This window comes from Antedon bifida, chromosome 8, assembly GCF_963402885.1.
Source record: "Antedon bifida chromosome 8, ecAntBifi1.1, whole genome shotgun sequence".
Taxonomy (NCBI): Eukaryota; Metazoa; Echinodermata; class Crinoidea; order Comatulida; family Antedonidae; genus Antedon; species Antedon bifida.
This window is the reverse complement of record NC_136233.1, coordinates 20,953,692-20,978,670: the sequence shown is the minus strand read 5'-3', so window position 1 is coordinate 20,978,670 and position 24,979 is coordinate 20,953,692. Positions and strand designations below refer to the sequence as shown.

The following is a 24,979-nucleotide window of genomic DNA, read 5'->3' as shown; positions in this document are numbered from 1 at the left end:
TATCAAATGAATATCGTTCAATCCTTCCTTGTTCCTTGTTGAAGTCAGACCAGTATATAGTGTCGACGTGGTTACATCATAACCAAGAGCGTTGGGTACGGTTAACTCAACATCCTCCATTGCTACCGTAAACCTTAAAGGTTTTCTGTCACTGGAACTTATATTCGATATATAAATTCCTGGAGGATCAGAGTGGTTTACCACAATTATAATATCACCTGTAAAAACAATAACGTTATAATTAAATATAATAATAATAATAATAATAATAATAATAATAATAATAATAATAATAATAATAATAATAATAATAATAATAATAATCACCCTGTTAACAAAACTAATACTCATCGCTATAGTTTATTATTGCTTTATTAGTATTTAATTGATATTTACACAATCAAAAATTCAAATTTTATTTAATATATTGCAGTTATTAAATTTTTAACAGTAATAATCATACAATAACAACATGTCTTACTTTGTTCTTTTCAGTGTTTGTAAGTAATAATACATCCTTCGGGATCATAACTATAATTTCCACTTCCAACCTCTAAAAATACAATAAGAAAACTAATTATATTAAAAGAGATCATCGTACTTACTATTTTGCTACGTTTCGGCTACTAGCTTAACATAAATCATTTAAAACCAATTTTTTTTACATTATTCTTTCTTTTCTTTCTTTCTTTCTTTCTTTCTTTTATTATCCATACGAAACAAACAAAACAATAACAATATTGTAAATAAATGTAAATACAATGGATAATTGGAGCTGGAAAATAGCAAAACGCTAGCCAAGTCCAACCCCACAACACTTTAAATTAAAACAAATTATGTGTGGCAATATATCAACATAGGCTATGAGGAAACGAAAAAATATATATATATTTAAGCATGTAATAAATAATCAGTGAATGAAGCCTTAAATAAAGTTCTGAATAAATGGGTTCTAATTGTAAGAGGCAACTCATTCCATATAACAGGACCTGCATTAGAGAATGCTGTTTTTCCAATATTTGTTTTAACTTTAGGTAAACTAGATTACCTCGTTGCCTTTGTCTAAGTACCATATTATTGTAATAGCATACAGTATTAATCAAATGAATGTGATAAATTATTATTAATCAAATCATACATAAAAATACCAATTAGAAGCTTATACAATTTAAAAATATTTAAGATATTTAATTTAACAAACAGAGGTAATGAGTGTGCTGTATAATTACTAAAGGTTATAGCTCTAACTGCCATCTTTTGTGATAAATAAATACAGTTTAAATAAGAATGGTATGTCACCCCAAACTTCAAGACCTCATTACATGAGGTTGAATAAATGCTTTATATAATAATAATAACGGCAACGGCGACAACGACAACGACAACGACAACAATAACAATAATAATATATGCTGTTATTAACATGCTCATCAAAATTTCAGCTATTGACATGTTACTGATATTATAAGTATTAATTATTATTACTATTACCACTAAACTGTTATTTTTTTAGAATATCGGTAAAAGTAGTATCAACTGTTTTGGCCTACAGCATACATGCATATCAGCACCGTCACTGGTTTAGAGTAAGTGAGGGATAACCTGTTGAAGAAGAGTCTATTAAAGATTTATTTTTACTAAAAGATGATAAATCAAAACTTGGGTCCAAGCACTGTGCATTGGATCCGATTACTAGGTCCTTTACTGTGCAGTATGATAATAACCAACACTTAAAAACAAAGTTTAACAATTTATAATTATTTACCAGTATCCGTGGTTTGCAGGAACGTAGTAGGCCTATCCCCCAAAACATTGGAGTTAATCACCAGGTAAAACCAAGCAAAAACAATCATTTTTGTCTTCAGTTTAGTTGACAGCACATAAAATGGAATTTCGATGAAAAGGTTGATGTACACACGTCACATACAAAGTATACGCTGGAAATGGTTGATGTACACACGTCACATACAAAGTATACGTTGGAAATGGTTGATGTACACACGGCACATACACTATATAGTTGGTGATTGGTTTCTAAAAATAAAATGTTATAAACATCATGCATAATTCGACTTGAAAAATATCACGCGATATTTAATGCGTTTTTCAAATAATATACCTTCTTATATTGAAAAAAAATTACAATAAAGTCAATTGTTTCTATTATGGATGGGAAAATCCGTTTTATAGATTATACTGCTATTTAAAACATATTACAGATTATTTTAACATAAAAATTCGACAAAAATCTAAATTTCATAACAATTCAATATTTATTGGTAATCTGCACTTTTGTTTCAACCAACCAAGTTCTTACCGTACTTCTTTATGCTAATTGTTGTAGGTGACATTTCTCTAAAACTTGTAGACAGAACATTCTGCAACTTGGTCAACATATACCTTTACCTGAAGAGTTTTCTGCCTTTTTTTTATGACGTCAGAGTTGCACATGCGCAAAATCGATTTCTAATCGGTTGTAGGTATGAATAAACATCAACATTTTTGTTGACATCCTCATATGGCCAATTGATAACCACTACTTATCGAGAAAGATGCACTAAAGCTATGTTGCAATATTAACGATGAGAATAATTAAGTTATCTAGAACTAGAAATAGTTGCCTACGTCACGAGTACCCATGCTTTTGTAAAGATTTCTACAATTTGATTTGCTTTTAACCTGAATAGATAAACACTATCATCATTATGTGACAAAATGGAACGCCAAAGATACTGACGATTTTTACAATTAATGTTCCCTTTTTTGATGATCTGATAAACAGAAAAGAAGTATACAAATAATATAGTACTGTACTTGCAGCTAATTTAAGTCAGCTTTCTCAGAGAGGTTGTTGATTGTCATTTGAATTCAGATGACAACGAGGAATCAGCAAAATAAAGCAAATGTACGCTTGCTTTTGAGCGATGCTGTGAAATTTACATGATACCATTATTACGCACAACGATATGCGAATAATTTATGCGACAGGAAGATGAGAAAGACATTTTAATAATTCAATGATATTATGAGAAACTCAGGTTGTTTTCCTCCCACAAACATGCTGTTTACACATTATTATGACGTATATTCCTGCAATATTCATATATAGAACAAAGTTCTATGTAGGGCCTATACATAAATTATAATATTTTCATTTCTACGTTTACATTTCATTAATAAGTTAATGAGTCGATGAATTACTTCTTGAATTCTGAAAACTATAAGTAAAACATTTTTACTGATTCTTAATACGAATTCTGTGTGCAATCATTTTATTTTACCTGTTTTAGGCCTATATGTTTTTACATGTTTAAATGTATATTGTATATTGATAAATAATTCTATGTAGTTATTCTGGGGCCCCAGACATATCTTGTTATGGTGACTCTGTTGCTTTTGGGGTCCCAGGACATGGTGGTTGATGTCGAATAAATAAATGAAATTAAATTAATCGTCATGTTTCCATTGGCATCGAAAAAGCAAACAACAAACTGCGTACGTTTGAAATAAATAAAGTATATAATTCACAGTTCCTAGAAGAAAGGAAATGACAAGCGCACTAAGTACAAATACATGTCGTGTGAACGGCCTTTAAGGATTGAACTACGGTAGTGAAAATATGGTTCTGCGATTAAGCTATTAAATGATTGATTTGCTACTATTAGTTAGATAAACTTTTACGTAGATTAAGACTGCACTAATAACTAAGCAAACATTACATTGTGTAATAACTAGAGTATTGAATGTTGCCTTTGTAAAGCTTGGTTCCCACTAGCGACGCAGCGTAACGCAATCTACGCAACGTAAGCAAATGCCCTTCTAATGATTGTGTTTGCCCCGCCTGCGTGAAATCAAACATTCGATGTTTGCAGCACTACTATTGCGTCGTCGGTTCCCACTTGTGATTACGCAATACACACTTTGCGTCGATACGTCGCTGCGTTGCGTTCTAGTGGGAACCACGCTTAACACTGTAGATTTTGGTATGCTCTATAATAGTGCGGAAAATAGCACCACCATTGCATAAAATCCATACTCCAATCAGTAAATCTAACGTTTTTTAAGTATGACAGATCCTCGTATATTTAAAAGGAAAACATAGTCCTAGAAGTAGTTGAATTATATATATTATATATTCCGATGAATATCAAACTTAAAGCTGAAAGAACGGTAACTACTTTTATAACGAATTCGACGAGGAATTCGTTCAATTGTAGAACACAAATGAAAATGATGAATGATAATCCTGTTAAATACCGTTTGTAAGTGCGAGATGAAACGGCAAATAGTTACTTGGAGTTTTATTGTAAGTTATCACCCACGTGACGAATAAGTTTCCAAATAAGGCAATTAATCCTGGTATCTGCTACAAAAATACTTGTATTAAGTACATGAAGGTGGAAACGTAATTTAAACAACTCTATCCATATTGCAACTAGAAACCGATTATGATGTCGTTTTTATCTAACACAGTGTTATTTAGTACAGTATTTTAAATTAACATGCGCAAATTTTGATTAAACCAAAGTATTAACGTAGTGTCACGGTTTAAATGTTACATAATAATTGTCATCACTGTAAACAGTAATGGTTATAATAACAAGTCTGCTATTGTTTACTGCTTTGTTTACATTTTTTTAGAGTGAATCCAAAAATATTGACGTTTGTATGATAATCAGCGGCGCTTTACATCAATTCAATCATTTCTTCTCATAACATTTAACTTCCTGATATTATCTTTTTTTATTGCTATTTTTATTAACTGTATTTGTAGTATATCTAAATTTGTATCCGTTTTTTCGACAGGACCACAATGCAAAACAGGTATATTTCTACTTGATTGTGTATAATCCTGTATAAATATGTTGTTGAATAAATAAAAAATAAATAAATAAAATTATTACTATCATAACATCACTTTCAATGAAATGCCTTTGTGATCGTCCACTTGGTACGTAAATTATTCTAAATTTGGGGTTCAGCTACAGTATAAAAAGAGAGTAGGATTCAAACATTTATTTCGTTTAGTTCGTCAAATTGACATGGCGAGTAGGCCGGCCTACTTTCTATAGTGCACAAGTGGTCAAAGGGTTGCGACAGCAACAAGCGATAAACCGTAAGTGTCCGCAAGAACCTCTAGTTTGATAAATAGAAAGACACGAGTGACAACCAACACAGAACGACTGTAACCATCCACAGAAATTGAATGACGTACACTATGACGTAACACACCAATAACAAAGAACGTAATGGTATAAATGTAAATCTAAGTACAATATTATAACTACATTTTGTATCATTATTCTGTCATTCAATGTAATAATTTAATAAATCATTTCTAAATCTACATAATTATGTTATTCGCTATGATTATGAATCATGTCACTGCACCAATGTCACTTGTATCTATCGTGGTGGCAGCATTCAGTTTCCATGTTATTTACTACCTGAATTTAGGCTCAGAAAAATAAATTATGATAATTCATTATCACTATCCTTATCGCCCATTCGTTTATGATAGACCGACGAGTGTTGAGCCCGGATCCTACTTCCACAATTATCATAGGCCTACTTTTAAGTTATAAATGTAACGGCAATGATTATCGAATGTTATTCAGTATGTCACTTACACACCCACATCCACTTTAAGAAATACATAACTCAAAATGGTTTTAGTTAAGAAACTTTTCATTTAAATACTTTTAATTAGAACATCTACTTTTTTTAAATATATAAGCCGGTTGGCTTATTAAGTCGACTATCGCTACTTTTCTTTGATGATATTCTAGCTGTTCTATCAACTCTATATATGCCACCATACCAATTTGTCCAGTACAGGTAGTTTCTATACATGTAAATTCTAGTCGGTCCCGTTCCAGGAAGAAATATAATCGTTCTTCTGTTAGATCCGTCAAGGTTAGCTTCCTCAATAACCTTCTTATTTCAATCACATCAATACATCTTTCCATCTAAAATATATAAAAGCTGTTACTAGTGATTAGCGGATGGATACAATATTATTAACGGATGTGCTCCTTTCCCCCAAAGTAAAATTGTACTTGAGCCGTTGTAATAAAGCGACACTTTATTAATAACTCGTACACGAAGGCTTAATTTTATGCAGGGTTTATTCTTTAAATAACATATGATACTACATACATATCCTGGAAACACTGATAATAAATTGTAAGGCCTCGCACATAACACCGCCTTCAACCACAACGTCCCTTTCAATGCCGTTTTACGTGATTGGCATTATACTGTAGTGTACAAGCATAATTTGCATATAAGTGTACAAATACCACAACAATAGAGGGCGCACACTTTAACATGGCTCCCTTGCAAACGATACTAGAGATCTTTGCAAAACATAAAATATAATAACACATTACAAACATTAAACAGCACGATCAAGTTATAAAGGCTCCACTGACGGGGATTTGAAACAATAATGAAATTACTTATGATTAAGACTTAAGGTCTATTCAATCAAAGATTATCATCAGTATGGCGAATCGCCAAAATCCATATTATTCGCAATACATTTTATATAAGAGCATGGCTAACCATGATTCTAGTATTATCGAGTTCATAAGTTCAATCAACTGGCACCAACTGCACTAGTTTGTGCACAGGTCTTTCCAGCACGGATTGTCGTCGTCCAACGAAGACTGAAACCTTTCTTACGAGCCCGTCGTCGCTTGGATGCAGTGCAATAACCTTGGCTAATTCCCAGATGTTACGTGGAACGTTGTCTCCCTTCAAAAGCACTACGTCGCCAACTTTGAAGTTTCTCTTTGGTGACGTCCACTTTGACCGTGACTGCATTGACGATAAGTATTCTTTTCGCCATCTACACCAAAACTCGTTGGATAAGTGTTGCACTCGTCTCCATCGCCGTCTACAGTACATATCAGCATTCTGAAAGATACCTGGTGGAGGAACTACAACTTTATGTTTTAAGGTTAGAATGTGATTAGGTGTTAGCGGTTCCATTGAATTTGGGTCATTTAAGTTGTTAACAGTAAGGGGCCTGGAATTTACAATGTTCATGACTTCGGAAAGCAACGTACGAAAACATTCATCATCCAACTGGTTACCATGTATGTTGAGTAGAGGAGCCAAAGCATTTCTCACAGTACGAATTTGGCGTTCCCAAATTCCTCCCATATGGCTAGCGGACGGGAAGTTAAATTTGAAGTGGATATCACAACCTTGGCCCACAAGATATTTCTTGACCTCGTCTTCATTTACGTTTTGCCATTCATTTCTGGTACCGACAAGATTGGTTCCCCTATCCGAATGTAGTTGTCTGACTGGTCCACGAACACTAACGAACCGTCTTAATGCGTTAATGAACGAATTTGTTTCCAACGTATTTGCCGACTCTAAATGTATAGCCTTCGATGATAAACAAATGAAAAGTACTCCGTACCTTTTTACGAGGCTTCTTCTTTCTTTTATGTTAAAAGGTCCAAATAAATCTACTCCACTGTAGGTAAACGGTGCAGCATCTGAAATCCTCTCAATTGGTAGGTCTGCCATCTTCTGGTTCGATAATTTACCCCTTAACTTGCGGCAGATCACACAACGATGAACCAATTCGCCAACTGTAGATAGACCGTGGATTATCCAATAGCCTCGTTGTCTGACTTCATTTAAGGTTGAAACTTTCCCGGCATGGTTCATCTGCTCATGAAAATGCGAGATAATAAGATTAGTTAAATGACACCTTTTCGGTAAGATCAAGGGATGCTTAACATCAAATGCAAACTTGGAACGTTTTACTCTTCCCCCAACTCTTATAAGTTGGTTTTCATCTAAAAACGGATCTAGTCCATATAGAAAACTTGATCTTTTCAGCTGAACATCTGATTTACGATCCTCTAAACTATTCGTGTTTAACAGCTTACTTAGTAATACTTTCTCATCATAGAAGTGTTGATCTTGAACATGTTTCAATATTAACTTCTCACTTACTTGAATGTCATCTACGCAAGGTATGGTACAGTCAGAAGAAATCGATTTAAATATGCTACCCTCTTTTATATTAACTTTAGCAGCATCCATCAGTCGTTTCTTCCACATCAGACATCTAGCGATTACCCTGCGCAACCTGGTCCATGATGAGAAATTATTGCATAAATTAATAAACCATTTCTGAAACAAATCTAAAGATATACAAGTAGAAAATACACAAGTAGTCTTCCGCATCTCGTCTGAAATGTCAACATCAGCAGTTTCCACACAAGATTCAGCAGTCGGTAATGGCTCGTTTTTATGCAAGAAGGGCGGTCCATTTAACCATGTAGAGTTCGTCAACTGAACAATACTCACTCCCCTTGTACCAGAGTCACTTGGATTAGATGCGGATGGAACGTAATGCCAATCACTGGTACTGGAGTGGTCATGAATTTGTTGTATGCGGTTAGATACGAATACCTTGAACTTTCTTGCTTCATTTCGGATATACCCCAGAACAACTTTGCTGTCACACCAATAATAATGTGTAGCATCGTAAGCCAGTTCTCTCGTTATCAATCCACTCATACGTGCTGATAAGGCTGCGGCAACAAGTTCCAACCTTGGAATGGTAGTGGTTTTGGTTTTTGGTACAATCCTGGATTTACCTAAAAGAAAAGATACGGACACTTGTCCTAGAGTGTTAATTAGTCTGATGTAAGATGATTGAGCATAAGCAAATTCACTTGCGTCTGAGAAAAAATGCATTTCTGCCTTGCTCACGGAACCAAAATCAACCGGTTTAAAACATCGTTTGACCTTAATGTTCTCGATTCCTGATATTATATCATTTCGCCATTTGGCCCACTTATGATACATCTCGTCTGGAAGTGGATCGTCCCAATCAAGCTGAGACATACACAACTCTCGTAGAATCAGTTTTCCAACAATCAATACAGGTGCCAGGAAACCAAACGGATCGTATACTGCACTTAAAGTAGAGAGAATTCCACGGCGAGTGACTGGATTATCTTTAAATTCCATTCGAAACTCGAACGTATCCGTTTCCACGCACCAAACAACACCAAGAGCACGTTCAATAGGTAACTGGTCGTGTAAAGAAATCTCCTTCCAGTCGGTTGCTCTCAAATCTGTGGGAATTGAATTTAACACTTGTCTATTGTTAGTTACCCATTTATGCAATGTTAAACCTGCCTTAGCACACATCTTAGTAGAAGAGTCGATCAATTGAATTGCATCAGCTTCCGATGGAAGAGATTTCAAACCGTCGTCGACGTAAAAGTCGTTACGTATGAAGTCAGCAACTGGTTTACCGTATTGAGATTCACCATCATCAGCAGCCTTTCGTAGGCCGAAGTTAGCGACTGCAGGCGAACTCACTGCGCCAAACAGATGTACAGTCATCCTATGTTCGACTATTTCTTCAGAACCGTCCTTCCACCATAGAAATCGAAGAAAGTTACGATCAGGCTCTGAAACGAAAAACTGGTGAAACATTCCTTTCACATCGGCTTGAATAGCAATTGGTTCCTTTCTGAAACGAGTTAAGACTCCAAATAAATTGTTAATCATATCGGGTCCCTGTAATAAACGTTTATTTAATGATGTTCCAGCATACTCGGCTGAACAATCGAATACCACACGAAGTTTTTTCTTTTTCGGGTGATATACACCATGATGGGGAACGTAATTAATTTCACCATTACGCATGTCCAGTTCGTTTACAGGAACCTTCTCTGAACAGTTCTCAAGAACATCTACCATAAAGTTCATGTAGTCATTCTTAAAGGTTGAATTATGATTTAGTTTGTGTTTAAGCTGTTTTAGACGCTTTAAAGCCATGTTACGATTATTCGGCATACCTTCTCTTATCTTAAAGGGCAGAGGCATTTCGTAGTGATCATCTGTACGCTGAACTACATTTGATTCCATGATATCCATGAATTTACGATCATCGGCTGACATTGCAGATTGACCAGGCTTATCGTCATTAAAATCTAGTTCATACATTATCAAAATCATCTCTTTGGCATTAGTTTGACTAAACAAACGATTCTTCGGTGATACAATCGAGTCTTTTTCCGAAGCAACCATGTGATTAGACACCGACACTTCCGGAACCCTTTGGCACATGGTGCCCACGACACCCCATCCAAGAGCTGATAGTTGTCCGTATGGTTCATCTTCTCCACCAGCTATTATGTCTCTAGGTCTAATGGCATTTGGAACATTGTTTCCTATTAACATTGCTATCGGCACATTCTGCATATAAGGAACAATAACAGATGAAATGCGGTTCAAGTGAGTCCACTTACTTGCAACAGCTGGAGTAGGAATTTGAGACCTGGTGGCTGGAATTTGATCTCTAGAAAAAACTGTAGGAATTGGTATCGCAGTCTTTCGGTCAAAGCTAACAACTTCCATGTGGCTAAACTTGCGACATGACACGGATGATTTGCTATGCATAGTTGACAGAAGTAGATTGGTTTTATTCCCCTCCAACTTTAGTTTCTCAGCAATGCTATCTGAAATAAAACAAGTATTAGACTGGGGGTCCAAAATACAATAGATTAGAATTTCATTCTGTGGACATCGAGAACTTCGAAGCCAAACAGGCACTATCATAGAAGTATTTGATGATTTACTTGTAACGGAGGTGCACAAAGACGTATTAACAGTGCGTTTATCGTTTTGCTTAAAAATATGCAAGCTTGATAAATGTTTGTTTTTACAATGTTTACATGTTATAGCATTAGAGCACTGGTATGCTAGATGTTCATTAGTCATACCACATCCGTAACATAACTTGTGTTCACACAGATACTGCTTTCGGTCACGTCTTGTCAGCTTATTAAAACCTTCGCAGTCATCTATATGATGGTCCTTAGTGCAATACGTACAGAGCACGTTCACTTTGGTGGCAAACGGCATTGAAAGGGGACGTTGTGGTTGAAGGCGGTGTTATGTGCGAGGCCTTACAATTTATTATTGTAATAAAGCGACACTTTATTAATAACTCGTACACGAAGGCTTAATTTTATGCAGGGTTTATTCTTTAAATAACATATGATACTACATACATATCCTGGAAACACTGATAATAAATTGTAAGGCCTCGCACATAACACCGCCTTCAACCACAACGTCCCTTTCAATGCCGTTTTACGTGATTGGCATTATACTGTAGTGTACAAGCATAATTTGCATATAAGTGTACAAATACCACAACAATAGAGGGCGCACACTTTAACAGCCGTTTTAAAACTATATAAAAGTGCAAGTGTTGACAGGTCTATAAATGGTGTAAATTGGTTGGTACAGTATTATACAGATATTGACTGCTTTAAGGTTAAATATAAGATTTGACAAGGGGTTGTCAAATCTTATATTTTACCGATATAAAAGGCGATATATATATGTTACATTACATAGCCAACAATAAGTAGAATTTCTACTGCTGGGTCGGGTGTCTACCAGGGCTAGGCCTCCTTTTTGGTATTGTATGTAAATAAGCCTGCCTAGACACCTTACTTTGCGTTTAAATTAACATGAACAATATACAGATAATTACTAATTAATGATTCCTTGGGAATAAAATATTCACTTAGGTCGTTTAAATTAACATAAGAATTTCCATCAATAAGCCTACATTAATAATAATAATTATCAGGTTGGCCAAATAAATAATAATTCGTCTTCTTCGAGCCGAATCACCAGATGTTCAGCGCGCCGTGCGTACCAGGTTACTACCGTGAGTATTAACCAATCACAAACAGCCTTTCGTCGCGTCTATAGAGAGTCAATAACAATGAGGGCGCTATGTATGCATATCTAAAATGATTTAGTTGATTAATTTCTTTGAGCAAGTTGCGTGGCGCAGCGGGTAAAACTTTGTATCGTGATGACTAATCTTCGCGAGTTCAAATCTCAGTAGATGACTTTTGTTTGTCGCCAAACGCGAGTGTTACCACACGAAAATTACACAGTTAATATCATCGTACTCGAGAATTGACTGGGTCTTATATGTTTAATGACTCGATAATGACGCGAAAATTACTCAGTATATCATCGTACTCGAGAAAATATACGATTTACGATCCTCGCAGAAGTAGTCATGTGATGCAGTTTCAACCAATCTCGTTCACGTATTTACATAGGCTATGTAATATAAAATGGTATTACATTATAACAGATAATTGTAACATGTGCATGAAGAAATTAGTCTTACCACAGAGATATTTTACACCATGATCTTACTGAGACATTATCGTGTTGTTTACTAGTAAGGGGTTTAAACTACGAGTGGTCGTCAGCAATTAACAGAATAAAAATAATAGCCTATACAACATTATATAGTATCATTATATAACTTACATACATTTATAACTCATAACTTACCAGAAATTGCTAAAACAAGTCCGGTTGGATTACTAAGTCCAGTTGTCACTATAGCGGTCCTTGTACTCAAGTCATTTAATTTCGCTCGCTCTATATTTTTAAATCCCGTATCAGTCCAGTACAGGTATCTAATTAAGTATATAGTATGTATTTTACAGTTACTGTGTACAGTCACATGCCAGAAACACTAAAATTACTAAAGCTGTGTTATTGAATGAAATTAAATTCTTATATTAATGTATAAAATGTATGAAACATTATCAATAACCCGAATTATTACTTTCTTAATTTATTATTAAATAAGGTAAATTAATTGTTGTTAATGCATTAATAATACACGTTTACGTAATAATCGATATAATGGATAATAATGTGAAGTTAACTATAGATTTCTCATTGGTGAGATAATGTATAATAATAATAACCATAATAATGGTACCAATAGAGAGTGACATACCCGTTAGTTGTGTCTATATAAATTGCATATGGCGAGCCTAATCCTGTGTTAATCAGTATACTTCTGTTTGTTCCATCCAGATTTATTAAATCAATTCGGTCTTGGTAATCACTTGTCCAATAAAGCTTCTTTCCAGGTCCATCAACAGCTAAACCATACACCCCTTTATTAAATTTAAACCATGTTGTTATCACAAACTATTGGATTTTATGAAAAACTCGTCTTTAAACACATTTCAAATGTGTTATGTGTTTAATGTGTGTATACATACGGTAGGTATTAAACTTGTAGAAGATGTAATAACAATTTCTCCTTTAATATAATCCCTTATGGAATAACAACAAAAACATTATTTGACAAAGAGGCGGATTCAGGACGCTTTTCGCTTTGGCAGAGAAATGATGAACTAGGGCCTATTTAATTTTTTGTTGATAGACTATTACCATTTATGTGCAGATGTTTAGGTGGTCTACTAGTAAGCACTAGGCCTATACAGTATGTGTGACGTAACTTTACTAACGACTGATTTTGCTTTATTACCCTCCATGATTCAACAATAAAACAATGTAGGGTGTGAATTCCGAAGAGTGCCTATATGTACTATAAAAGCATACACATATTAAACAATTGCTCTAAAAATATAAAGAGAAATATTCTTCCTAATTAAACAAACAAAAACTAAACAGACTAAAATTGTGGTTTTTCTTACAATTTCCATTAGACAAAAACACTTGGTTGGTCAGTGTCAAATGAATACCGTTCAATTGTATACTTGAGCCAATCGGACCAGTATAGTGTAGATGTGGTTACATCATAACCAAGAGCGTGGGTCAACTCAATATTCTCTATTGCTACCGTAAACCTTAAAGGTGTTCTGTCACTGGAACTTATATTCGACATATAAATTCATGGAGGATTAACGTGGTTGACCACAATCATAATATCACCAGTAAAAACAACAACGTTATAATTAAATGTAATAATAATAATAATAATAAGGATAATAATAATAATAATAATAATACCTTAATAGTACCTTTTCCTGTTAATCGTAGATGATCGCCGATTATTGTTAACAATAGCGTCGACTAACGTCGACAGGAAAACAGGCTTTAGTTAGTGGAGTCTGGATAAGTGGAGTGATATTAGGGTGTGTTGGACTTATTGCGATCGATTGCCAAGGATTTCTAATCGATAGATACATTTGTAAAGTGTTATTATCTCCTGCTGCAATGATTGTTATATCCATTCTAATACACACGAGTTTATTTCATAGCAGCCCATCAAGCAGACTGTGTTGCTGAATAGTTTATAGTTCGACAGTTTTTATCTTCATTAGAATGGTAAAAATGTTTTAAAAATGTGTTTAAGTTCATGAACAGTTTGCAACTTAACTGTTTAGTCAATTTCCGTTACAACGCCTCAGACAACACATCAATGCAGTCAGTGCGTTATATTGACAGCGACGACCATTCCCCTTATTCCACTTTCGATTAAACTTGAGGGCGTACTAACTACTACTCTAAAATTATAAATCAAATCCAAATTGTAAACAACATTGATTGTGCAGACAATATAGATAATTTGTCACAATTTATATTATTTTAAGATTTAATCACGACGTATAGGTCATTTTCAAATAATACGGAATGTTGCTAAAACAAGACATACACTCTAACAAAATTATATCAAATATGTAATGTACCATCCTCTATATCATAATTACAGGTAGGTCTCACTCTAAATTAAATAGGCAGAGTACCGTAAAACCGAAAAAAATAACAAATCAAAAAAATAATCCCCCTCTTTGGTTTTCAAAAGTAATCTCGAAAAGAAGCCCATCTCGAAATCAAGCCCACTGGGCTTCTTTTCAAGATAGATGGGCTTCTCTTAATGCCAGATGCAGTAATAATGATCGTGTTTATATCATACTTCTTTTTTTTTTTACAGTTTATTGTTTTCTAAATGGTGTTTTGATCGCATTGTGTCTTCTTGTCTGCTTCGTTAGCAAACGTAAAATTGGCAGGGAATTTCTCAACACTTCACAAAATTATTAGCATTCATTTTGAAAAGAATCCCCCTCTTTAGTTTAGAAGCCTACAAAAATCTCGACAAGAAGGCCATCTCGAAATGAAGCCCATCTCGAAATGAAGCCTATCTCGAAATGAAGCCCACCCAAGATTCTTTTTTTAAAAAGAAGCACATGTGCTTATTTGCGAGGTTTTAAGGTATGGCATTAATTTATTATCGTACTTCTTCAATTCCAACGTACGTTAAAAACACAAATGTACTTTATTTCAATTAGTGTCAATCCAGATCTATGATGCAATGTAAACTAAGTTTATTTTACCGACAATAATCGAATTTCGTCAACATTTTACACCGTAATTTATTCCATTTTTAATGTTTTGTATAAATATAGTTTATTATATTTCACATTATATGATTATGCCTAATGTGGAATTGAATTGATATACGTCTTCACTTCTTCTGTAGTTGTACATAATGTTAATGTTATTCCACAATCATAATAAAATACCCTTATTCCGGCTGATATATAAAGTAACATTTTATTTTAAATGACCATGCATAATTTGCAATAAAAACATACATACAAATATTAATGATTATAATAATCAAGACTATGATAGTTTGGTTAAAATGCTATATTTTGTATGCGTACTATTAACTTTAATGGACACAGGCCGACAAGATGCTTAAAAAATAAGAATTGTTGATAGAGACAACAGTATTACACGAATACCGGAATTCAACACTAAGACGTAGTGTGTTAAAAACCGGGTTATCCGCCATGATGTCGGTCAATAAGTTTCTGACGACAAGTCAACGGCGACAATCAGCTAAATTCAAATGTAATTTATTTACAGCATATCTGGCTTGCTACAATAGCATAACGTACACAAGTTTCTCGTACCCACAATGCATCCGGATAACCAATCTTGCTATGTTAATGCCGTTATGCATTACGTCATTCTAATCACGCATAACTGAGCATAACTAGCGCCATCACAGTAAGTTAGTTTTCGATACTGTAATTTTCTTAGTATAACTCTTAACTAAACCTTAGGCCTGAGGAGAAAATGAGTGACGACCACAACGGCGTTAACCAAGAGAACCTGAAATGTAATGTTCAGAGGTTTCCCATGTTTCCATGTGACTTTGTATGTATCACACAAGAACACTATGCTAATGATGAATAATTCGCAATTATTAAAGGTGTGTTGTCCACCAAAACATGAAAAATGAAGATTAAAAATTAATTAAATTAGAATTATATTTACTTTTTGAAAATATATAAGCCTTTTGGATCATTAAGTCGACTATCGCTACTTTGCTTTGATGACTTTCCAGTTTTTCTATCAACTCGATATACACCCTTGACACCCGTCCAGTACAGGTAGTTTCTATAAATGTCAATGTCATACGTAACATGTCCAGTAAGAATCGTTCTTCTGTTAGATCCATCAAGGTTAGCTTCCTCAATCACCTTATTATTCCAATCACACCAATACATCTTTCCATCTAAAATAATAGAAGCTGTAGTGAATAGCGGATGGATTCAATTTAATATTAATAATGGATGTGCTTCTTTCCCTCATAGTAAAATTGTTTTAAACTGATGAAAGTATTGTGTTGACAGGTCTATAAATGGTGTAAAATACTTAAGGAATTGGTTGGTTCAGAATAAAATGGTGTTTCATTACTGTATAACAGATAATTGTAACATTTTAACAGCACAATACATGTAAAGGGTGTAATCTACGAGTCTACAGACGTTTAATAATAGCCTACAACATTATATAATATCAATATAAAATATGCATACATTTATGACTCATAACTTACGGGGAACTGCTAAAACAAGTCCGGATGGAAAATTAAGTCCAGTTGTCACTAAAGCGGTTCTCGTACTCAAGTCATTTAACTTCACTCGCTCTATCTTGTCTAATACTACATCAGTCCAGTACAGGTATCTAATTAAGTACAGTATGTTATTTACAGTTACTGTGTACAGGAAATAACTAAAGCTGAGTTGTTAAATGAAATTAAATTCTTATATTGAATGTTATAAAAAAACATCAATAATTATTACTTTCCTAATTCATTATTAAAATAGGTAAATTATTTTGTAATGCATTAATAATCGATATTATGGATATGTGAAGTTCACTCTAGTTGATTTAATTGGAGAAATATTGTATAACGGTACCAATAGAGAGTGACATACCCGTTCGTTGTGTCTATCTCAATTGCACTTGGCACGCTTAATCCTGTATCAATCAGTATTTTTCTGTCCGTTCCATCCAGATTTATTACTTCAATTCGGTTTTGGTTTCGGTTTTGAAAAATCGAGGCAGCATTTGTCCAATAAAGCTTCTTTCCAGGTCCATCAACGGCTAAACCATTCACCTCTTTATAAAATGATGAAAAATTGAATGCCGTAATCACAAACTTATCATAAACAATCTAACTACAGCTGTGCTATAGGATTTTATAAAGACAACCCCGTTTTTAAACACATTTTAAATGTCCAACCCCTCATGATTATTTATAAAACAATGTAGGATGTGGTTCAACCATTAAAATATTCTGAAGAGTGCCTATTTGTACTATATAATAAGCATACACAATATAAACAATTGCTAGCAAATATAAAGATGATTATTCTTTTTAATTACTAAAGACTAAGACTAACGATTTATTTTCTTAGACAAAAACACTTCATGTTGGTTAGTATCAAATGAATATCGTTCAATGGTATTCTTGGTGTAGTCAGACCAGTATAGTGTCGACGTGGTTACATCATAACCAAGTTCGAGGGGTACGGTTAACTCTACATCCTCCATTGCTACCGTAAACCTTAAAGGTGTTCTGTCACTGGAACTTATATTCGATATATAAATTCCTGGAGGATCATAGTGGTTGACCACAATTATAATATCACCTGTAAAAACAATAAGGTTATATTTAAATGTAATAATAATAATAATAATAAAAATAATCACCCTGTTAACAAAACTAATACTCATCTCTATAGTTTATTATTGCTTTATTAGTATTTAATTGATATTTACACAATCAAAAATTCAAATTTTAATTAATATATTGCAGTTAATAAATTATTAAACTTACTTTGTTCTTTCCAGTGTTTGTAAGTCATAATACATCCTTCGGGATCATAACTATAATCTCCACTTCCAACCTCTGAAAATACAATAAGAAAACTAATTATATTAAAAGAGATCATCAGACTTACTATTTTGTTACGTTTCTAACCCTAGCTTAACATAAATCATTTAAAACCAATTTTTTTTCGAGAATATGTTACATTATTCTTTCTTTTCTTTCTTTCTTTCTTTCTTTCTTTTATTATCCATACAAAACAAACAAAACAATAACAATATTGTAAATAAATATAAATACAATGGATAATTGGAGCTGAAAATAGCAAAAACTAGCCAAGTCCAACCCCACAACACTTTAAATTAAAACAAATTATGTGTGGCAATATATCAACATAGACTAAGAGGAAACGAACACATATATATATATATATATTTAAGCATGTAATAAATAATCAGTGAATGGAGCCTTAAATAAAGTTCTGGATAAATGGGTTCTAATTGTAAGAGGCAACTCATTCCATATAACAGGACCTGCATTAGAGAATGCTGTTTTTCCAATATTTGTTTTAACTTTAGGTAAAACTAGATTACCTCGTTGCCTTTGTCTAAGTACCATATTATTGTAATAGCATACAGTATTAATCAAATGAATGTGATAAATTATTATTAATCAAATCATACATAAAAATACCAATTAGAAGCTTATACAATTTAAAAATATTTAAAATATTTAATTTAACAAACAGAGGTAATGAGTGTGCTGTATAATTACTAAAGGTTATAGCTCTAACTGCCATCTTTTGTGATAAATAAATACAGTTTAAATAAGAATGGTATGTCACCCCAAACTTCAAGACCTCATTACATGAGGTTGAATAAATGCTTTATATAATAATAATAATAACGGCAACGGCGACAACGACAACGACAACAATAACAATAATAATATATGCTGTTATTAACATGCTCATCAACATTTCAGCTATTGACATGTTACTGATATTATAAGTATTAATTATTATTACTATTACCACTAAACTGTTATTTTTTTAGAATATCGGTAAAAGTAGTATCAACTGTTTTGGCCTACAGCATACATGCATATCAGCACCGTCACTGGTTTAGAGTAAGTGAGGGATAACTTGTTGAAAAAGAGTCTATTAAAGATTTATTTTTACTAAAAGATGATAAATCAAAACTTGGGTCCAAGCACTGTGCATTGGATCCGATTACTAGGTCCTTTACTGTGCAGTATGATAATAACCAACACTTAAAAACAAAGTTTAACAATTTATAATTATTTACCAGTATCCGTGGTTTGCAGGAACGTAGTAGGCCTATCCCCCAAAACATTGGAGTTAATCACCAGGTAAAACCAAGCAAAAACAATCATTTTTGTCTTCAGTTTAGTTGACAGCACATAAAATGGAATTTCGATGAAAAGGTTGATGTACACACGTCACATACAAAGTATACGTTGGAAATGGTTGATGTACACACGGCACATACACTATATAGTTGGTGGTTGGTTTCTAAAAATAAAATGTTATAAACATCATGCATAATTCAGACGACTTATCACGCGATATTTAATGCGTTTCAAATAATATACCTTCTTATATTGAAAACAAATTACAATAAAGTAAATTGTTTATATTATTGATGGGAAAATCCGTTTTATAGACTACACTGCTATTGAAAACATCTTACTGATTATTTTAACATAAAAACAATTCAATATTTATTGATAATCTGCACTTTTTTTAACCAACCAAGTTCTTACCGTACTTCTTTCTGATATTTGTTGTTGGTGACATTTTGCTAAAACTTGTAGACAGAACATTTTGCAACTTGGTCAACATAATAATAATCGTTTTTTGAAGAGTTGTGCATCTGATTTGTTTATGACGTCAGAGATGCACAACGTAACTTACGCGCGAATTTATGAAATTCTAATTTAAAATCCGCTAAATCGATTTCTAATCGATAGTAGGTATGTTGAAATTTGTATATATCTGATGGTTTAGGCCCTAAAGATAGATTTTCGTGGGGCAGATGTAATCTACCTGAATTCCAAATTTATGATCCAAAACATTTCAGAGCTATTAACATGTCGAATACCAACGACCCGGATGTTCTGATGTTGAATATAATTTACTTTCCAAATTTCATTCCTGAGTTTCTAATCTACGTATGGTTCGCCTTACTTGGGAACTTATTCGTGATGCGGCTGATTAGAGCCAATAAATCTTTACATACAACAACCAACATTTGGTTGTTCATCCTTGCCTTCATTGACCACATATCAGGAATCATCGTGATAGCATCTGCAATAATCTACACGCACATATTATCAGGAATCATCGTGATAGCATCTGCAATAATCTACACGCACATATTATCAGGAATCATCGTGATAGCATCTGCAATAATCTATACAGAAGATTTTTTCAGGAATTATAATAAGTGCAAATATTCTTGGAGCGTTTGTGTTTTCTCTGTTATAAATGTATTCCTCACAGGAATTGATCGATTTTTAATTTTTTGTTTCGTCTAGACGACAACGTACAAACTGGTTTATTAGTTAGTGGAGTCTGGATCAGTGGAGTAATATTAGGGTGTGTTGGACTTATTGCGATCGATTGCCAAGGATTTCTAATCGATAGATACATTTGTACAGTGTTAAGAGATTATCTCATGACCGCAATGATTGTTATATCCATTCTAATACACACGAGTTTACTTCATTGCAGCCCATCAAGCAGACTGTGTTGCTGAATAGTTTATAGTTCGACAGTTTTTATCTTCATTAGAATGGTGAAAATGTTTAAATGTGTTTAAGTTCATGAACAGTTTGCAACTTAACTGTTTAGTCAATTTCCGTTACAACGCCTCAGACAACACATCAATGCAGTCAGTGCGTTATATTGACAGCGACGACTTTCCCCCATATCTTATGAAACAACTTTCGATTAAATTTGAGGGCGTACTATTACTACTCTAAAATTATAAATCAAATCCAAATTGTAAACAAAATTGATTGTGCAGACAATATAGATAATTTGTCACAATTTATATTATTTTAAGATTTGATCACGACGTATAGGTCATTTTTAAATGATACGGAATGTTGCTAGAACAAGACATACACTCTAACAAAATATATCAAATATGTAATGTACCATCCTCTATATCATAATTACAGGTAGGTCTCACTCTAAATTCAATAGGCAGAGTACCGTAAAACCGAAAAAAAATATAAAAATAAGCCCCCTCTTTGGTTTGCAAAAGTAATTTCGAAAAGAAGCTCATCCCGAAATCAAGCCCACTGGGCTTCTTTTCAAGATAGGCTTCTCTTAATGCCAGATGCAGACTAACAATGATCGTGTTTAAATCATAAATTTTTAATGCGTTTTTAAAAATATACCTTCTTATTTTTTTGTTTTAATTAAAATAAAGTCAATGTTTGTATTATTGATGAGAAAATCCGTTTTATAGATTATACTGCTATTGAAAACATATTACAGATTATTTTAACATACAAATTCGACGAAAATCTAAACTTCATAACAATTCAATATTTATTGGTAATCTGCACTTTTTCTTCAACCAACCAAGTTCTTACCGTACTTGTTTATGCTAATTGTTGTTGGTGACATTTCACTAAAACTTGTAGACAAAACATTTACCTTTACAGTTGTGCATCTGACTTTTTTATGACGTCAGAATTGCACAACGTAACTTACGCGCGATTTTATGAAATTCTAATTTAAAATGCGTAAAATCGATTTCTTATCGATTGTAGTTATGTTGACATTATTACATATCTGATGGTTTAGATGAAGTGATAAAGGCCCTAAAGATAGATTTTCGTAGGGAAGATGTAATCTAGGCCTACCAGAATTCCAAATTAATATTTTGATATTATGTTTGCAGAATGCAAATGTACTCGGGAATCATTTACTGAAAATCTTCAGAAAATAACATAGTTTAAGTTGACAGACAAACGGGCGCCGTTTAGTGGCAGAAATCTAAGAAAGTTGTTGTATACATAGGCTACATGTGTCGTCTACACCTGTGCGCAATTCAGCCCAGTAGGCTGCAAGTCGTAGGTTAATTTATTTTCCCCCATTAACATTTACACATTTACATAGGCCTAGAATAGTAACATTGTTATACCAGGAAAAAATTAGCAGTTTACTGTTCCATAGCTATACTTAGTTAAAGAATAAGCATTCTCCCCTTTCTATCATATTAACCTCTGTCATGACCACCAAAAACCGCAACAGACAACAAACAAACCAAAAACAACAAACAACTATTAACAAATAATTCAACTTATATTTATATTTTACGGGTGTTTGAGAGACTTTTTGGCTCCCGTAGATTTTCATTATCGATTAGAAATGTATTCCTCTCAGTAATTGTGGTTTCTATAGTTATTCTCCACTATGCTGATAAGTAAATGATAATTTAATGATAATTAAATTAACTTGATTGGTGCTATGTTATAATGTTTTTTATTTTAATCTCGACCAGTATTATTTTTTTTTAATTTTTAAGCGTTTGTCTGGTATGTTTACAAAACTTGATGCGGTAACTTACAATTTTGTTACTATTTTTTATTTGTTATGACAATAATGGGCATAATTAAAATCGAATATCTACTTGTATAATATCAGTTTCATCAGTTATGAACTTTGCCGTGTGTATTCCTTTTGCAATCTGATACCCTCGATGGGGGTTGAAACACGGAACGGGAATCATGTTAATTACAGGTTATCTTTGGAAAGCATTAGAGCACACACTAGTTAATTTTCCTCACCGAACTGCGGAAAGCTACAGAAAATGACTATATAAAAAAAAATTATAGCGCCAACAAGCGTTGTATTATTAAGTTATAAATTTCTGTCTAGAATATCAAACTTTATGTGACAAAAAATGTGAAGTGCCCATATATGGACATGATGATGTCATATTATAACTACGATATGGGCATATCACTACAACAATATATGCACACTGTACAAGACACCTCTTTCTATAAATTATTCATTATTCGTGTCAGATTATAAATAAAATATTCAGAAATAGTTAAGTTAAACTAAGAGTGATGATTTAATTTTATAGAGTTTATACTTTTTGGTCAGCAGATGTTTGCTCTAAATTACTCTGAGGGCGACATTGTAGGGCTAGGGTTAGATTTGAGCCCAAGTGAGAATAGAAAAAACACCAGACCAATTATTAGCTACTTTTCGCAATCTGTATACAATTCTTTACGTTAAACCAGTAATTAAATACGTACGTGAGCGACGTTTCAACTTATTGTCACGGCAACAAGTCTTCATCTCGCAATGACTGGATGTTAGTGGTTGCTAGGAGTAGCTTTGCTATTTGAGTTGTAGAGCAGCGCCCCCAATTGGCAAACATAGTGCGATTTGCCAAGTTCTTCGCAATAGCTAAGCAATTGTTGTTTTGCAGTACGGCTAATTGGTGTAAAGATCATCTCTATAATTATCTTAACTATAATTGGGATAAGACTAATTAACGATACCTTGGCAGCACATTATTAAAATTCGTCATTACCACACACCTTTAAACAATTATTTTGAATATTTCTATTTTAACATCACCTTTTTTTACCTAATTAGAAAGCAATAGCATTCCGAGTTCGAGTCTTGAGGCTTTAATCAATTTGCTCGACCAGTTACCGACGCATTTGCAACATGCCACAGGCCCAACAAGTCATAATCCGTAATACCTTTAGAAACAACATTTCTACGATAATCATCGCCACATCCAAATTAATATTTTATAAAGGTAGACTAATTAGAAACTAAGAAGATTCCGAGTTCGAATCTTTACTGGGGTGCTTGCTTTACATTATCTTTCATCATTGTCAATTGTCTGGCAATTTACAAGTTATAACAAAACACGATAACTATTATAACAATCTATGATATTGAAAAACAAGTTCAACCGATATTTAAACTCAAAATCTTCTAATCTAATCATTTTAAAAGGCATAGACAGGCCTATTTCGCATATATTAAATAAAGATGTATTGTACCCCAAAAACATGAAAAAAGAAGATTAATTTAATCAGATCTTGGATATAGGTTATTTTGTAATTTTAATAAAGTTAGGCCTAATAACTTTCGTAGAAAAAAATAAAATAAATCTTTAAGGTTTGGAGTTCAGGGAAGACGTTGTGAAAAAATGAGTGGGAAAGACAACAACGTGAGGTATTTTAGGGTAGCGTTTAACATTTCTATTGTGTATTATAAAATATAAGCCAACATTGCAGCAACATTGATAAAAACCTCACTTGTTTTTAGAACGCGTTGAAACAGAACGAACGTCGTGAAGTGAGCCCCCTATTTTACAAAAGTGGTGTTACAGCACTTGTTTTCATACTGTTGTAAAATAATAGAAAAATTCACCAAACTTAACTTAATTTTTTTAATTTGAAGAGTGTTTCTATAGCTCTGTCTACACTATCAAACTATTTATGTGACAGAAAATGTCATGTGCCCATTTATGGATATGATGATGCCGTTGGGCATATCACTACCATATTTGGGCAGATCACACTTTTTTTGCCAAACTAGTTTGATAGTGTAGGCAGAGCTTTAAGGAAAAGGTGTATAAATAGAAAGAAAACAGAAAAATCATTAAAATTCCTATCACGAAAGTCTGAGCACCACAATAAAAATATGCTTATTTCACAACCCTCGTTCTGTTTATCATTATAAACAAAAAATGTTAAACCTGGAGCTACACTTTAAAACGTGAGTCTGCAGCAAACAGCTGATATAAAGATAAATAATCATTTTTATTTCATCAGAATATTCAATTAGTACAGTATGAAGCGAAGACGAAATCGAGAAATGTAAAATTCATGCTATTGTTAAAAACAGGAATTTCTAAAGAAAATATAATATTTAAATTATATTAATAAAATAATAATATTAAATAATAAACAATCATATTA

At 33.2% G+C, this 24,979-nt stretch overlaps 3 protein-coding genes across 3 annotated transcripts in view; all 3 read right to left on the bottom strand.

Annotated features, from left to right (window-relative positions):
• The window catches only part of LOC144850711 (uncharacterized), a 229,643-nt gene that overhangs the window by 43,862 nt on the left and 160,802 nt on the right, over nucleotides 1-24,979 (bottom strand). The window lies entirely within an intron of this gene.
• On the bottom strand, nucleotides 6,129-10,914 carry LOC144851060 (uncharacterized). Its single transcript, XM_078708581.1, has one exon. It carries the CDS (start codon nucleotides 10,912-10,914, stop codon nucleotides 6,598-6,600), a length of 4,317 nt encoding a protein of 1,438 aa, XP_078564707.1. The 3' UTR covers nucleotides 6,129-6,597.
• LOC144851059 (low-density lipoprotein receptor-related protein 1-like) lies at nucleotides 15,522-20,301 on the bottom strand. Its single transcript, XM_078708580.1, has 6 exons — nucleotides 20,193-20,301; nucleotides 17,993-18,064; nucleotides 17,556-17,804; nucleotides 17,088-17,271; nucleotides 16,706-16,833; nucleotides 15,522-16,381 (listed from the first exon to the last, which is right to left on the bottom strand). The coding sequence occupies exons 1-6, from the start codon at nucleotides 20,299-20,301 to the stop codon at nucleotides 16,137-16,139; spliced, it is 987 nt and encodes a 328-aa protein (XP_078564706.1). The 3' UTR covers nucleotides 15,522-16,136.

What these genes read in the sequence shown, in the direction of transcription:
- LOC144851059 (XM_078708580.1), bottom strand. Translation starts at nt 20,301, where the DNA reads ATGATTCCTGATATGTGGTCAATGAAGGCAAGGATGAACAACCAAATG. An exon ending in CATCACGAATAAGTTCCCAA is followed by an intron (nt 18,065 to 20,192) that starts GTAAGGCGAACC and finishes TTGTATTTTCAG; the next exon opens with AGGTTGGAAGTGGAGATTAT. An exon ending in GAGATAGACACAACGAACGG is followed by an intron (nt 16,834 to 17,087) that starts GTATGTCACTCT and finishes GTACTTAATTAG; the next exon opens with ATACCTGTACTGGACTGATG.
- LOC144851060 (XM_078708581.1), bottom strand. Translation starts at nt 10,914, where the DNA reads ATGCCGTTTGCCACCAAAGTGAACGTGCTCTGTACGTATTGCACTAAG.